Source organism: Gopherus evgoodei, chromosome 2 (assembly GCF_007399415.2).
Source record: "Gopherus evgoodei ecotype Sinaloan lineage chromosome 2, rGopEvg1_v1.p, whole genome shotgun sequence".
NCBI lineage: Eukaryota > Metazoa > Chordata > Testudines > Testudinidae > Gopherus > Gopherus evgoodei.
This window is the reverse complement of record NC_044323.1, coordinates 214,000,340-214,015,832: the sequence shown is the minus strand read 5'-3', so window position 1 is coordinate 214,015,832 and position 15,493 is coordinate 214,000,340. Positions and strand designations below refer to the sequence as shown.

General features: G+C 43.4%; 1 protein-coding gene across 5 annotated transcripts in view; it reads left to right on the top strand.

Annotated features, from left to right (window-relative positions):
• The window catches only part of ANKRD29 (ankyrin repeat domain 29), a 40,099-nt gene extending 31,267 nt beyond the window's left edge, over positions 1 to 8,832 (top strand). For 4 of the 5 annotated variants that reach the window (XM_030549556.1, XM_030549554.1, XM_030549553.1 and 1 more), the window contains 4 exons: positions 2,260 to 2,358; positions 3,122 to 3,217; positions 4,222 to 4,320; positions 7,004 to 8,832. In XM_030549556.1, coding sequence (XP_030405416.1) covers positions 2,260 to 2,358; positions 3,122 to 3,217; positions 4,222 to 4,320; positions 7,004 to 7,087 — 378 coding nt within the window. In that variant the 3' untranslated portion in view covers positions 7,088 to 8,832. The remainder of the gene's footprint in view (positions 1 to 2,259; positions 2,359 to 3,121; positions 3,218 to 4,221; positions 4,321 to 7,003) is intronic. The other variant, XM_030549555.1, reaches the window with a different exon arrangement.
• The last annotated feature ends 6,661 nt before the right edge of the window (positions 8,833 to 15,493 follow it).

The window sequence follows — 15,493 nt, the reverse complement described above, 5'->3', positions numbered from 1 at the left end:
CTTACAGGGTCCCTGGACCCTAGCTCCAGCCCAAGCCTAAACATCTATACAGCAATTTTACAGCCCCACAGCCTGAGCTCCACGATCCTGAGTCAGCTGACCCAGACCCACCACCACTATACTTATATCTTAGTATACTTTACTTACTATAGATCTTTTATTCCAGTGTAAAAGTACCCTAGCAGTCTAAACCTAGATTACTGAACCTGGCTGGTAACACACATCGGTGAGCTGTTACACAATTGGGAATGGTAGAAGCACAGCAGCACTTTGGCGGTGCTTATTATGCTGTGGGGTGGGAGTGAAATTGTTTAGCTACACTGAGCTGGCTCTATGCTACTGAGGAGTCCTATGTACAAGTGAAATCCTCAGATGGCTTTTTTAGGGCAGCTTCATGTCTTTTTTTGCACCATGGACTTGTGCAAAGGGGACACACGTCAGGGGCCAAGCGGCTGGCCTAATGTGTAAATATTGTACCTATTTGGATGGTACCACTCTCCTCACCCACTGGGGACACCAATCTCGGTGGAAGAAGCTGCAGCTAGCAATTTGCTTGTGTACTGTATCCTGCTCTGCCCCAACTTCATTTGTTTTTTGTCATTTTAGCTTGTAAGCTCTTCAAGACATGCACTGTCTCACATCTGAAGAAGTGAGGTGTTTTTTTACCCACGAAAGCTTATGCCCAAATAAATCTGTTAGTCTTTAAGGTGCCACTGGACTCCTTGTTGTTTTTGTGGATACAGACTAACACGGCTACCCACTGATACTTGTCTCCTACTATGTGTTTTAACAGCACCTACCATAATTAGTGCTCTGATCCTTTCGGCGCTACTTCAATATAAATAATAGTGTTATCATTTCCTTCTGCTTCTTTTTATTCATATAGGTAAAACCTTAACTTAGCCTTAACTAAGGAAAAGCTACCAAGTTCCCTGTACTAAACTTGTCTCGTCGTGTTTTGCAATTCTTATATAAGTAGAACCACAAATTGCACAATACATGTTCTGTGTGCAGATTTCCCTGTTTTGATGGGACTTGGATTTTTTCCAAACTTTTACAGCTCATGACTGTAGTGCCATAATCTAGCACTCTCTGCTGGACAAAGCTTAAAAATAATCATGAAACACTTGAGTTATTGAGGGGAAAAAAACTGTACATTGGAGATGGACAATTTTTGCCATCCCACTTGTTAAGCTTGAGTTATATACTCTGCGTACAAGAGAGCTTTTGCATTTTATTTTTGGATCACAAAGAATTCATTGTGTAAATAGGATGTATACTAGGGTGTCGGCAGCCATTGTAATATCAATGAGAACATTTATACAGAAGTTATGCAAGAAGGGGGAAAGCTCATTTTTTTTATTATTACTGGGTATTGGGCTTTGACTATGATACCATGATTTCTGGGTGTATCTTTGCTCTTTCTGTGCATCAGAAAAGACAGAAATGTAAAGGCTAAGGATGTACCAATGGGCCAAATGTTCTGCCCATTCTACCAAACGTGCTTAACCAGTTTACCACCAAATGTGCTAAACAGCTAACTGGTGTGCACACAGTTGAGAATAAAAAGGATTTAACAATAAAAAGGAAAGTAGGGTTCTATGTATGTAGTGTAAAATGTTCAGTTTGATTATGCATGGGGAATTAGGTTTGATACTTCCACAACAATGGGAGGAGTCTGCCTAACACACTGAGCTCCCAAGTGGTGCTTAAATTAAACCGTCTGTGCCTAGTTATGGCAGTGGTCACCAAACTTTTCACAGTTGCGATCCCCCTTCCTCCGGTCTGCCCCCTCCTCTGCACGGAGCCAGGAGCAGGGCCATGGCAACAGGTGTAAGGGGGCTGAGGCTGAGGGCAGATCTGGGGCTGGGAGCAGAGCCGCAGCTGGGAATGGAGCTGTGGCCTGAGGCTGAGGCTGGGGCTAGGAGCAGAGCCACAGCTGGGCCGTGGTTGGGGGCCAAGGCTGGGACTGGGAGTGGAGCTGCAGTCAGGAGCTGGGGCTGCAACAGAGCTGGGGGCAGAACAGGGCTGGGTGGCACTTCCTCCCAAGCCCCCTTTGGTGGCTGCTGTGCCCCCCAAACATTCCTTTTTGCCCCCCTAGGAGGGCAAGCCCCACAGTTTGGGGACCACTGTTTTTATGGCAATAAGATTTTATTAAGGAATCCAAGTTCACTCCTTCCAATAACCAGAATCTAGCAGTGAACTATCAGCATGCAGTGTCACAAAGCGAAGCCTATATCAGTCTTGTTTTGCTTGAAGGACGGGACAGCTCCTTTGTGGATAGCATCTCAGATGGGTCACAGCGAGATAGTGAGGGTAATGCTGCTCCGGGGAGCTGAGCGAGATGCCACACGGAACGTGAGTAATTTTCACTTTTGGAGTGACTCTTACAGGGAGACTGCCTCCAAGTTAAAAACATTCTGCATTTTCATAGCAACTATCATCAGAGGATCTCCACACACTATATAGCAATTAATTTAGTCTCATAACACCCCATGAGGTAAGCAAAAATAATTATTCCTAATGTCTTGTTGGGGAAACTGAGGCAGATAAACATTGCAGTTAGCTCAAGATCACACACACGAATTCTATGGTGGACATGGAAATAGGACTTACGTCCTCTGGAATCTTCTAGGGCCCCAAAGCCATCTGCATGAAGGCATTACATCTCTGTGCAAGTTTTGGGATCCCTGTATCCCCTTTCATTGTCAGGCAGTGCAGCTCCAGTGGAGCCAGGACGCCATGAGCTGCCCTTTTCCTCGGTCTCTCAGCCCATCTTTTTGTAGGGGTTCTTTAGAGTAAGGGTAGGGGAAAGAAAAGTTCATATAAATTCCCTGTGGTGTTTGAGATGAGTGAGACTGATGATGATGCACATTGACCCCAGCTTTACCCTTCCTGCATTCTCCCTCCCTGCTCCCCATTCAAAGATCCCTGGACCTGCAGATGGCACACCATGTATTCCAGAGACAGATGGAATGATGCTGTGGAGGTGGATATGCAAAGATCATGTATGGAGAGGACTGTCCCTACATGGCGTCGGAGGGGACAACCCTCCATTCAGTCAGAGAGCATGTAAAGCTGTCATAATAACTGAACCCTTTTCTTTCTCTCTCCATTAAAGGATGGTACCACTGCTTTACTTAAAGCTGCTAACAAAGGGTATCATGACGTTATAGAGGAATTACTCAAATTCTCTCCTGCACTTGGCCTGTTGAAGGTATGTACTGAAGTATGTTGGTATTGGCATATAGCGTTTAAGAGACAAAAGGCCTGCTTCTCTACTGCCTTCATTGACACCAGTACAAAGCGAGTGTCCTGAATTGATGCTGAATCACAACCATTTTATAGGTATTTATGACTATGCAAAGGGAAGGCAGTGAAGATCCAGGCCCAGAGAGTGCAAGTAAGACATGAAATCTGTATTCTTTTTATTTCAATACTCTTTAAATATGATTAAAACTCTTCTTAAAAATCCTACATACTAAGCTTTGGGAGGAGGATGCATACTGTGCTGTAGATAGAATTCAGCTTTTTTTTTTCTTCTTCTTCTATTTTTGTCTGAAATAAATAGATTGATGTTTATGATGTAATTTTAATGCCAAATCCTGGCCTCTGTTGCACTAATGTTACTGAGGGCAGAATTTGGCACAGCAAACTAGAAGTCTAAGAGTGCTATTCTGGACAAAGCAATTCTGTATTTGATTTAGTTCTCTTTGAATGAATGTAGAGGCTTTGAAAATTACATTGGCTATTTGGGGGCAGATTTTTAAAAGCTGATTTCATGTGCCCATAGATTGCCGGTGCAAACATTACTGACATGGTTTTGCAGCTGTTTTGGGGTGTAACTAATGTCACTTGGAGGTGTTAGTACCCAGATCAACCTTTTGTTTTTTATTTAACATACTTACTAGTTTACTGAAAAATAGAATTACAAAAAGAACACTGTTACTTGGTAATGTCAGCCTGACTCTCATTTACACTAACACACCTTGAATTACATTTATACCCACTTTAAAGCCCCTTTACATTGCCAGGAAGGAGACTCATTGTTAAGGCCCTGTGTCTTTAAATATGATCAGATCACTTTGATGGCGTAATCTCTATAGTGTTGTTTCTCTTTTCCTTATACGCAGGTCTGTTCTTTGCTGCTGTTTCTGTTTTTGTTGTTTTTTTCCCTATGCACCTGGTACAAAAGTTTAGATGTATGTTTATATTTTCTAGAATGGGACTTCTGCTCTCCATGCGGCCGTGCTGGGTGGCAATGTAAAAGCAGTAGCACTACTTTTGGAAGCAGGAGCAGATCCTTCTCTTAGGAACAAGGTACATTTTGGTGTATCCAGAGCTTGTAAAAACGTACCTGTGAAAACATTAAACATTGTTTCTTCCATGTTACTACTAAACTCATTTTGAACAGCAGCAGTCCGCACTTTTGCATGTTGTCTTCGCAATGTGCCTCAACCCTCATCCAAAGAAATTATTCTCCATGCCCATTCAATCTTTAGTTTCTCTATAACACTGATTACAAGGATGCCAATTAGTGCCACTAAGGATAGTGGTATTAGTGATGTGGACATTAACCCAAGAAGAATTGGATGGGGACTATACACTCATTCAATATAGAAAGATTAAATTGTCACAACTTTCCATCATACCAACTCAAACCAGTCAGCTAGAAGTGAAAAGCTCCATATAACATTACTGCTCCCCTGAGCTATCCAGTCTCATTAAATCATAAACTCTGTGTTGGTATGCAAACTATATTTGAGAGAAACTGTGACCAGCTAATGTTCTTGGACAATCATAAATTATGGATATCTATGTATCAGAACTGGGTTGAGCCACAGGAGTTTGGATCTGAAATTTTGGATTGGAAACAGCGGGTTAAAATCATATCTTGTTATTTTCAAACTTTATATAGCAGGGTCCTTGAGAAGATTCAGCTTCCTGGGTCTCCCTTTATTAATTACATTGGGGAGACAGAACAAATCACTCTGATCCCATAATTGATTACAAGAATTCAGCACTTTTCATGTTTGCAAATTGCCTGCAAACAAGTTTTTATTTGATTCAATTAAATATTTTACATTATATATTGCATAATTTATGCAAACATTTCTTCCTCTGTAGTTTGTTCATGAGCTATTTGTTGCAAGTAGTTGCTCTCAGGTTGGGTTGGTTAGTTGTAATTGGACACGGGTCACGTGGTATTGTTTTCTGTTCTCTGATTGAATGAGTGAACATTTCAGAATCAGGTTTCTGGTACAAATATTCTTGTTTATGAATTCATCAACATTTGTTTTCTGAGTATTCTCTAACAGTTGCTTAAAATATGCTGTTTCCACAAACACTCCTCCCAGTAAGCTCATTTGCTGAAATACAGAAGAAAAAGGCTGCAAACAGAGGTGGAACAAACTCTGATTTTAAATCAAGAGAATAGTTACATAAAAGATTTAAGTAGTAAGGTTAATATTGGGAAAGATAATGATTTTGTAATGCATTTTAAGATTCACTATATAAGAACTAGGAATTATAATTATCTTGAATAAGGGAAATAAAATTTACATATACTATTTCCATCACTTTCCACTAGATGGAAGCAGAGCCAATCTCTTTAAAACAATAGTTTATATTTTATTAGTAGTTCATACTTTGTTTTGATAATATTATCCAAACGAATGTGCCAGATTTTGCAACTACTAACATAGTTATTTGCAGAGGATAGAGGGTGATAGAGTCCTTTCCTTGAGCTTTATTCTATAGTTCTTCCTCTCCTCCCGCCTATTGGAAAATATTTGGAAAATAAAATGCCATTTGGTGTAGTTGGGTGGATTTCCAAAACAAGAACATTACTCTGAAGGAATATCTCCATAATATATAAATGTTAATTTCTACAGGTCTTATTCCCATTGTTTTTGTTTTCAGTGGATAAAAAGTAGGAGACAAAAATATTTGATATCCTGGTCACTAAGAACCTAATACAAAGCCCATTTGTTGCTGGGTTTTTGTTTGTTTTGTTTTGTGTTCCCTCATGCACACAGTACAAATGTTAGATGCCCATTTACTTCTGTGGGCTTTGGATAATGTCCTAAAGATCTGCCCCTGCTCCCATTGAATTCAATGGCAATATTCTCCTTTGCTTCTATGGGACCATCATAGGGACCCCAAAATCCTGCCCCCCTGCGCAGAGCCTGTCACTGTTCAAATTTCACATAAGCCTTATTTTGAGGACTTGAGTGGAGCTTACATATTGTATAGGCCTTGTGCTGACCCCTTTGTACAGGAGAAAATTTTTCCTGGCCTCTCTACACGGTCTAAAATTTGAAATGGTTTTAAAAACTGGCCCACTAAATGATAAAGGAGCCATACAGTAGACCAGGCTTGGGTAACCTGAACAGCTTGTGATGAAGTGGCTTCAAAACAAGCATATGGCAGGATTATAGGAAGTGAACACAAGGAAGAAAGAAATAGTAATTACTCTTTCAGGACTAGATTTTAATTAGCCCTAATAAGGCCACATGGGTAAAGAAGGGGGCAGGGCAAGTAAGGTGAGTGTGGCCACATTAGAGGTACCCAGAGCCTGGCATGTGGGGATGGGGCTTGAACAGGAGCTATATGGCCAATACCCTTCCCCTCCCATGAGCAAATGGGTAGAACCACAGCTCTACTGCATGCTAGCTTATGGAGCTGTCCAGACCTGTGGGAGGGAGGGAAATAAGTTGCATCCAAAAAAAAGGTGTGAAGTAATTTATTCCTTCTCAAAGCATACAGGGAAGGAACTATGACTGAGTCACAGTCACTGTTGCATAGGGTTGAGCCTAAAGGTTTATCTTAGCCGATAGTAGCTAGACTGCAGCCTACATTTAAACACAAATGATTCTTTATTGCGTCCAACGTTTTCTCTAGGACTTAAATGCTTTTAATGTCCATGCTTCCAGGGCTTTAATGCTTCCATGTTTTGGAAATTCTGCCCTGCATTTTCTAATCATGCTGTTTCTTGTTTCAGGCAAATGAACTGCCAGCAGAACTAACACAAAATGAACGCATCCTCCGGCTCCTCCGGGCAAAAGAAAAGCACAGGAAAAGCTAACCCAACTACTGTGTCAGATGTGGTTTGACAGAGAGGAGCTATGTCCATGCTGGCCCTAAAGCAAATCTGGTTTTGAAAATGGCTTATAGAACCTCTTAGCAGAATTGTTTTAGCATGTCCAAGATACCACTCTGTGAACAAAGTCAGCCTTCAACACAGAGGAGAGGGTGCACTAAAACTTCAGTTTTGCACCATTAAACCTAACAGGAGTTTTGCCATGGGCTTCAGTGAGAGCAAGATAGAGCCCTAAAGGCCTGTTTGCACCACAGCCCTGTCTATACTTGAAAATCCCAGCATTCCCATAAATCCTAAAATGTGTGTAGTACACCTTATAGCCACACACAAGTGCTCAACCATTTCACAGGCATTCTCACTATTGTTATGACTGCACTAGCTGAGATCAAGTCTTAATGCCTCTTTGTGCACCTGTTCAGTTTGAACCATTGAGCTTGTGTAGGTGGGAAGCACAGATGTTCCAGCTGCACTGGTTCAATTAATCTCCTCAGCACAATCCCACAAGGCTTCAATGCACCCTTCAGGCTTTGGCAGTTTGGAGACCAGGCTATGTCCACATTCCTCCCTGCTGCCATTTCATGCAGGCCTGAGAGAAAGCTGAGGGGTGCTCATCTGGTCTCAGCTATGCCCAATAACTCCTTCCCTGTTTGCAGCCACGTGTAGGGCAGGGATATAGGACACAAACCAGCCTATTTAAATCAAAACTTTAATTAGAACAAGGAATTTTTTATTGGCTTGTAGGAAAATAACCCACAACACAATGGGGAAAAGTTAGGGAGCGCAAACACCATAGCATCTACACACCCACACTAGAAACCTCAATTACATATGTATTGAACTACCTTACTCTGGGGTTGGCATGGCTCTGAGGTAACTGTTTCATCTGTATCTCATAGTTGCTTGAGACCTGAAAAGGGGACTTAAGTGAAAACATATTCCAGGCTATCCCACCCCCATCCCAAGTAAATCCTAGTTCTTTTGCTTACCAGCATGGGGAGGTAAGTAACTTCTGGTTCTCCCCACTATCCTTGAGGATCAGAACATAGGCTAGAGGGGTGACTACCTGAGGTGGGGGAGAAGGATTGGAAAAATTGGTTGTGTACCAATGGATACCTCAGAGAGGTGTCCTCCCTCCAGCCCCTGGCCTTAACTGCTCTGTTTGGATTGTAGAGGGAGACACAAGAGAAAAGGTAGCTGTTACTTAAGCAACAACTCATTAAAACGATCCAAAACTTTACAGTTTACCCCAAAAGTTATCAAGCAAATGAGAGCAAACTCATCTCCTCCTCAGAGTAAACTCTCACCTGTGTAGTACCACAATCCATCCAACAGTGGGTATGGAGACAGCTGGTGGCCTTCTGCAGTGTAATTCCCTTTCGCTCCTAACATATGCTCAAATCCATGAACAGAACCACTGGAAATAGTCACTGAGTAAACCAAATGTAGCATGTTGTTAACATATATTTAGCTGTGAAGCCTACTCGTGTGGGTGTTATAAATGTACAGTATACATTGTACACACAAACACGTGTATGCGACACGGTTTAGTGTTCACCAGCTACTATACAATGCAACTGCTCCAGGGACCTGTGCCTGGAATTATGGGAGAGGGGCCACTATGAGCAGGTACATCAGCAGTTGGTAGGCCATGTGTGATGTGGGCACATTATACTCGGAGGGCATTCAGTGCCAAAAAAAATAAAAAAAATTCTGCATACAATATTTTAAAATTCTGCAAAATTCTGTAAATTGTATTTGTCAAATAAATGTGGAGGCTCCAGCATGGCATGGGGGAGCACAGGCAATTGGCTGCATAGAGGTGGGAGATCACTCTGCAGTTTCCCCCAGGCACGGATTCACTGGTGAGGCTGCACCCAACCCTGACCCAGCGCAAGGACCGGGTCTGCCACACAAACATCCCAGGGCCCTGCTGCTCCATGCCAGGTGCACCAGGTGTGGCCAGGCAGGTTCAGCCCAGCAGGATCCAAGTGTGGATGGACTTAGTGTGGGGGAATCCAGGTGTGGGTTGAGAGGGTTCTGTGTGGGGGCCATGTGGATGCAGATAGCTCAGTGAGGAATTCAGGTGGGCAGGGGGATCTGGATGCACAGGGACTTGTTTGGTTCTGGATGCAACGGTAATAGGATGCTGCAGGAGGGTCCAGGTGAAGGTGGTTGGGGCTTAGCAGGGGTGGGGGGATCTGGGCATGGGAGGGGATAGTGCTTAGCAGGGGAGTCTGGGTGTGGTGATCCAGGTGCAGCTGGTTGAGGCGAGGTGGGGATCTGGGTGAGTTATTGTGGTGGTTCAGGTGCAGGGGGAGTGGGGCTCCTCAGGGGGGTTCTGAGTGCGGAGCGTGTGAGGCTCTGTGGGAGGGTCTGGATGCATGGTGGATGGGGAAGCAGCTCTCTGTACAGTGATCCCTCCCCCTGCAGCTGAGGAATGATGGATGCAGGAAGTGTGTGTGTGTGTTGGGGGGGGGGTAGTTTGCAGAACTTCCTGGCAGGGGGAGAAATCTCAGTGTGGGTCTGAACCAGCCCCGAATACCGTGCAAGGGAAGAGGAAGTCCCGTCCTCCCTAGCCCAGCCAGGACTAGCAGCTGAGCCTGGTGCAGGGTAAGAGCCACCTGCCAGGTCTTCTCCAATTCTGCCCTCTACCCCACAGAGATTTAGCTCTCTGCTGGTTCCCTTGGGTGCCCAAAAAATACACTGAGGAAGGTCATGTGACTGCTCTTGTGGCTTCCCTTTGCTTCCCCATCAGAAAGTCATTTTTCTGCAAGGAAGCAAAGAAATTTGTGGGGACATAAATTCTGCACATGTGCAGTGGTGCAGAATTCCCCCAGGAGTAACGTTACACCAGTTTATACAGTACAGGCCTGTTAGTGTGACCATAATAAATGGCTACATTAATAAATAGTGCTAGAACAGTCAGCTGCAACCTTTAATCTTGCTGTGATTCAGACCTCTAGTGTAGCAGGGACCTGATACAGCATGGTTAAGGTTCTGTAATGTGGATAGGACCTTGACATGTTTTAACTGTGGCCCTGTACCATGTTACATCAATATACAGTAGTTATTGCAGTCAGTATAGGCATGCCCTAAATCATGTTAGTCAAAACCATGTTACAGATTTCCCTTGGTGAGGTTCAGACATGGTGCTAACTCGGTGTGTGGACACACACCATTCTGCCCCCTCCAAATCATGGCAAGTTGCTTCAAAGTGTTAGCGTAGACAGGGCTTTTGTTCCCAAGGAAACATGGACTGCTGCCTTGTTAAAATTAGACTGCAAGTCTGACATTTAGTTAGCACTCTTCCTTTAGTGAATAAAAAAGAGTCACTTTACTATTGCTTGAGGGAGTATAGTTCACTTTAGTGCAAACTGTTTCCTCCAACATATGGATTATAGCCATAACCCCAGGAACTTGGTACTCCGTGCAAGTTATTGTTTTCTTGAGGGCAAGGGAGGTAGAGGAGAATCCAAGTCCTGGTTAATAGAAGTGAATGCACCTTTGCTTGCAAGCTACTATTGTTATATATGCTATTAGAACGGAAAGCCGAATGCTTTCCTGTTAGAGTATGAGATCTTACCAGAACAATCTGCTTGGTTTGGTAATTAAAACTGTGCTTTCCTTGAATTAAAGCAATACTTTTGCCTAATTAAATCTTGTAGACAAGTTAGTATGGGATTAAAGAATTATGCATAGATACTTAAAGCATTGCTGTCTCCATGACACTCAGGATCTTACCCTGCAAGAGGCTGGGAAGCACCCTCAAATCCCATTGACTTCAGTAGGAACTTGGGTTGTGCAGCACCTCATAGGACTGGACTCAAACTTTGTGTTCATTAATAACCCAGTGTGGGTTTCTGGAGCCGTTTTCTAAAGTTGTTGTTTTGGAGGAATTTAAGGGATTCTAGGCAGCCTTGCCCCCTCAGAAGTAAATCCTTTCCCCTTCCTCCCCCCAATCACTTCAGAGAAGGGTCTCCCTAGAGCTTTTTCAGAGTAGCAGTGGGTGGAAGTGACTAGAGGCAATGAAGATCATGCATAGAGAAGCCAGTTGTGAGGTAGGCAGGCAAGCAATCATTTAAAGCCCTTAATAGCCAGCCTCAGTGGGTGAGTCAAGGTCAAACACACCTTAGTTATGCAGTATTGGACAAGCCACACTCCCAAAGGGAGGAATATTTGGCTTCTTTGACTCCAGAAGAGAGAAGAACTGGCCTCTGACAGCCCTCTTTTCTTGTACAGGTCAAAATAGAGAGATAGAGTAACCAGCAGTGGCCCTGTCTACAGCTGGAATAAAGGAACTGAGAGATCAAAGCTCAGGTGGCCAGTTAGCAGCGTATTATCACCTAGGCCGACAAGGCCTAGGCCTGGGGTGGCAAACTTGAGCACCCACGGAGAAGCTCCCCTGCTCCATCTTACCTCCTCTGCAAGCCTGCCACCGCATCCTGTTTCTCTCCCCTCCCTCTCACTGCTTGCGCCGTGAAACAGCTGTTTGGTGGGGGAGGAGAGGGAACGCAGTGCGCTGGGGGAAGAGGTGGGGCCGGGGCGGGGATTTGGGGAAGGGATCCAATAGGGGCAGGGAGGGGGTGGAGTTGGGGCAGGACTTTGGGGAAGGGATTGGAATGGGGGCAGGGAAAGGGTGGAGTTGGGGCGGGGCGACAATTATTTCAGGGCCTAGGGGTGGCAAAATCATTAATCCGCCACTGCCAGTTAGTGCAGGTTTCTCAGTGAGTACTTGTCTCCAGTCCTGCTCAAGGTGGGCAGAAATCGAGGGGGCTGTTCCAGGCCTCTCTGTGGGTGTCTCCCCCTGCATTACTACAGGACTTTTCGGGTTCTTGAGTGTGTTCCCCCTTTCTTCCACATCTGGCTAACTGTTGGGGCAGGGAGACTCTGACACAGCTGTTGAATGTCTGGGATTCTTGCTGCTATGAGGAAGCCCTAAGGGCCTCTTTTAGAGATGACCATAGCAGAGAGTGCACTTTATCCCTGAGCGGAGAGGGCACTACCAGTCTCCTTGATCCCCCCTTTTAAAATAGAACCGTATTGGGCTTTGTAAAAAAGGGAGGATCAGGGCAAAAGTGACTTCAGCAAGACTGGGACTGAAAAACAGGAAAGATCCCAGCCCTTTACTTTGAATATTTATTTGAGCCCCATGCCTCTGAAGGAGGCAGTTTCAGACTCAGTTGCCCATGAGGAAAGCAATCAAAGATGCACAGTGTAAATGCAGATAGGTTTAGAAATTGCAGTAGCATACCTCTCCATGCAATGAAACATCCCTCCTCACAGTGAAAGTGTTAAAATACTTCTGTACACTTAGCCCCTTTCGTCTTCACAGTGTTGCACACATATATACTAATAGGATTTGTTGATTATTCCAAAGAGGAGACCTGTTTTCTCTTCGTTGCTGGAGTGAATCAGCATTTATATTAATCACAATCACAATCACGGAATCATAGGACTGGAAGGGACCTCAGGAGGTCATCTAGTCTAGTGTCCAGCACTCATGGCAGGACTGAGTATTGTCAGACCATCCTTGACACGTGTTTGTCTAGTGTGCTCTTAAAAATCTCCAATGATGGAGATTCCACAACCTCCCTGGGCAATTTATTCCAGTGCTTAACCACCCTGACAGTTAGGAAGTTTTTCCTACTGTCCAACCTAAATCTCCCTTGCTGCAATTTAAGCCCATTGCTTCTTGTCCTATCCTCAGAGGTTAAGAAGAACAATTTTTCTCCCTCCTCCTTGTAACAACCTTTTATGTACTTGAAAACTGTTATGTTCCCTCTCAGTCTTCTCTTCTCCAGACTAAACAAATCAAGTTTTTTCAGTCTTCCCTCATAGATCATGTTCTCTAGACCTTTAATCATTTTTGTTGCTCTTCTCTGGACTTTCTCCAATCTGTCCACCTTTTTCCTGAATTGTGGCACCCAGAACTGGACACAATACTCCAGTTAAGGCCTAATCAGTGCAGAGTAGAGCAGAAGAATTACTTCTCGTGTCTTGCTTACTCATATTTAGCTTGTGGTCCACTATGAGCCCCAGATCCCTTTCTGCAGTACTCCTTCCTAGGCAGCCATTTCCTATTTTGTATGTGTGCAACTGATTGTTCCTTCCTAAGTGGAATACTTTGCATTTGTCCTTATTGAATTTCACGCTATTTACTTCAAAGATATTCATCCAATTTACTTTGCACTGCTATTGTACATTTTGTCCAAGAATTATAAAGCACTTTACAAACATTATTAGCTTCATGAGCTTCAGAATGTACCTGTGAAGTAGGCAGGGAGATAGATATGAATCACTTCATCCACCACTACATTGCATTCACTTCTGAGAGGGTGGAGGTGGGAAGAGAGCAGCAGCTGTGTAAAAACTCACTGCAGCATTACACAATATTTTAGGCCACAGTAAGGTATACTGTACCCAGCTGGAATAGCAGTGGGAACAAGGGTAGGCAAGTGAATTAAAATTTGGCCAGGACTTCAGAGTTAATGAGAGTCAGGTATTAAAAGTGCTGCGGGGTCTCTCATAACCACCTGTGCTGGGGACCTTGGTTTTACATTTCACCCAAAAGACAGCATCTCCAGAAGTACAGTGGTCCTGATTTGGCCACTATGCAAAGTAAGATTCATGGGGCCCCCTCAAATACCCCTCTCCACCTGTGACCTTTTCAGGTGCCACACCCTCATGACCTCCCCTCAGCAATGAGTGAATGCACAGTCTATTAGAGTATGTGCAAGCTACAAACACTGAGTTAAAAAGGAGGAAAAGATCTCTAGCACTACCCCTTTCAAGTACTAATGTCAGAGCATAAAAGGAAGAGAGGATGCGCATGGAGGAAAAGCTACAAAGCACTGAAAAAGCTGATGTTCCAGACTTGGTACAGTGCAATCAGAGCCCATGGACTCAAAGAGCTCTCTGTGACCTCATAAACTTAAGCCCACCACCACAAGGCCCCCAGTAATGTGCTAGGGGACATGTTTGGTAATGACGCAGGGGGAACAGTTACACAGATTGAATCATAGCACCACCTAGGTCTTCCTTGGAGGTCACCTAGCCAAATACTGGCCCCTCCGCCCTGTTTAGCTTATGAGAGCTGACAGGAGCAGAGCACAAGGTGGTACAGCTGCAGGCCATAGTAAATGCACTTTATTAAGTACCGTGCTAATTTGCCTGAGTCAGGGCCTAATTGCAAGAATAATCTAGCTTTCTTTATTCATCCAATCATAATGAATATGGTGGCACTTTCATCTTAATTAAATTGTCCTTTTCATATGTTTCATTTCCCCTTTAAAAAGTCACAGCTATGATGGTAACACACGATCCAGCCCACACATCTGCAGCCACAAACTGGCCCTCAATTAACACAGGTGATTCATTATGAATGCCCAAAATACAAAGGGTCATCGTGATCTCTGGGGAAACCCTACTAACTTAAATGATAAATATGGTCCATACTCTTTTTGAAAAGGCCTTTCTATATGTTTTGTGTAGTGCACACAAAATTTATTTAGAATAAAAGATCTTAAACAGCTGGGCCATGATGCTTGAATTTAAAAAAAAGAGCATGTGACAAATGTGATTCCCAAGAATCCGGGTCTTTTGAGGTGCATACGGGGGAATTTATATGTATAAATTCCCCCATGTGGATCAAGAGATAAATAACCCTAATTAAGCCAGACTCACTGAAGTCCCATTAACATCTATTGGGTTGCACAAGAAAACAAGCTGCACAGAAATAGGTCCATAAGCATTATATTTAAAATTAACACGGGAAAGGAATAAAATAGCTTTAAAAATGTTCATTTGGAATCCTTGCCTTACTGTAGTGTTGCACTACATTAGGTATTGGTACTGTATTTATACATAATGCACATATGAACAACCCCAAAGACTGCACAAGGCTCTGGTTTTCAGCAGTGTGCACACATAGAGATAAATGGAGCTGCACCTTCTCATCGCAGCTCCGCATTTGGTCCATACAGTTTTGTTATAATTGTCATTCTTTTCTGAATTCCAGTGTTCTCTTTGACTTGTGGTGCTGTATATTTTATAAAACGTATGCACATTTATGTTATTCAATGAAATATAATGATGCTACACTGGATATATTGCTTTGTTAGGGCACACTTTTCCATGTCATCATTCAAATTAAAATAACTATGCTATTCAGCTTTCTTTTACTGTTTTTATAGTTCAGGGGTTATTTGCTGTCCTCCTCTGTAGGTTTGTTTCCACATGTAATAGCAGTGTACAGTTTGTATATGAATAAGCTTAAACTGTTACAGAATACAATAAGTGATTTTCTAGGTCCTGTTTTTCGTACCACCATTCTGCTCCAGCCAGTTCTTTATACCTTCAGTATTTTTCAAGCATCTGGAGATGAGTTAGGAA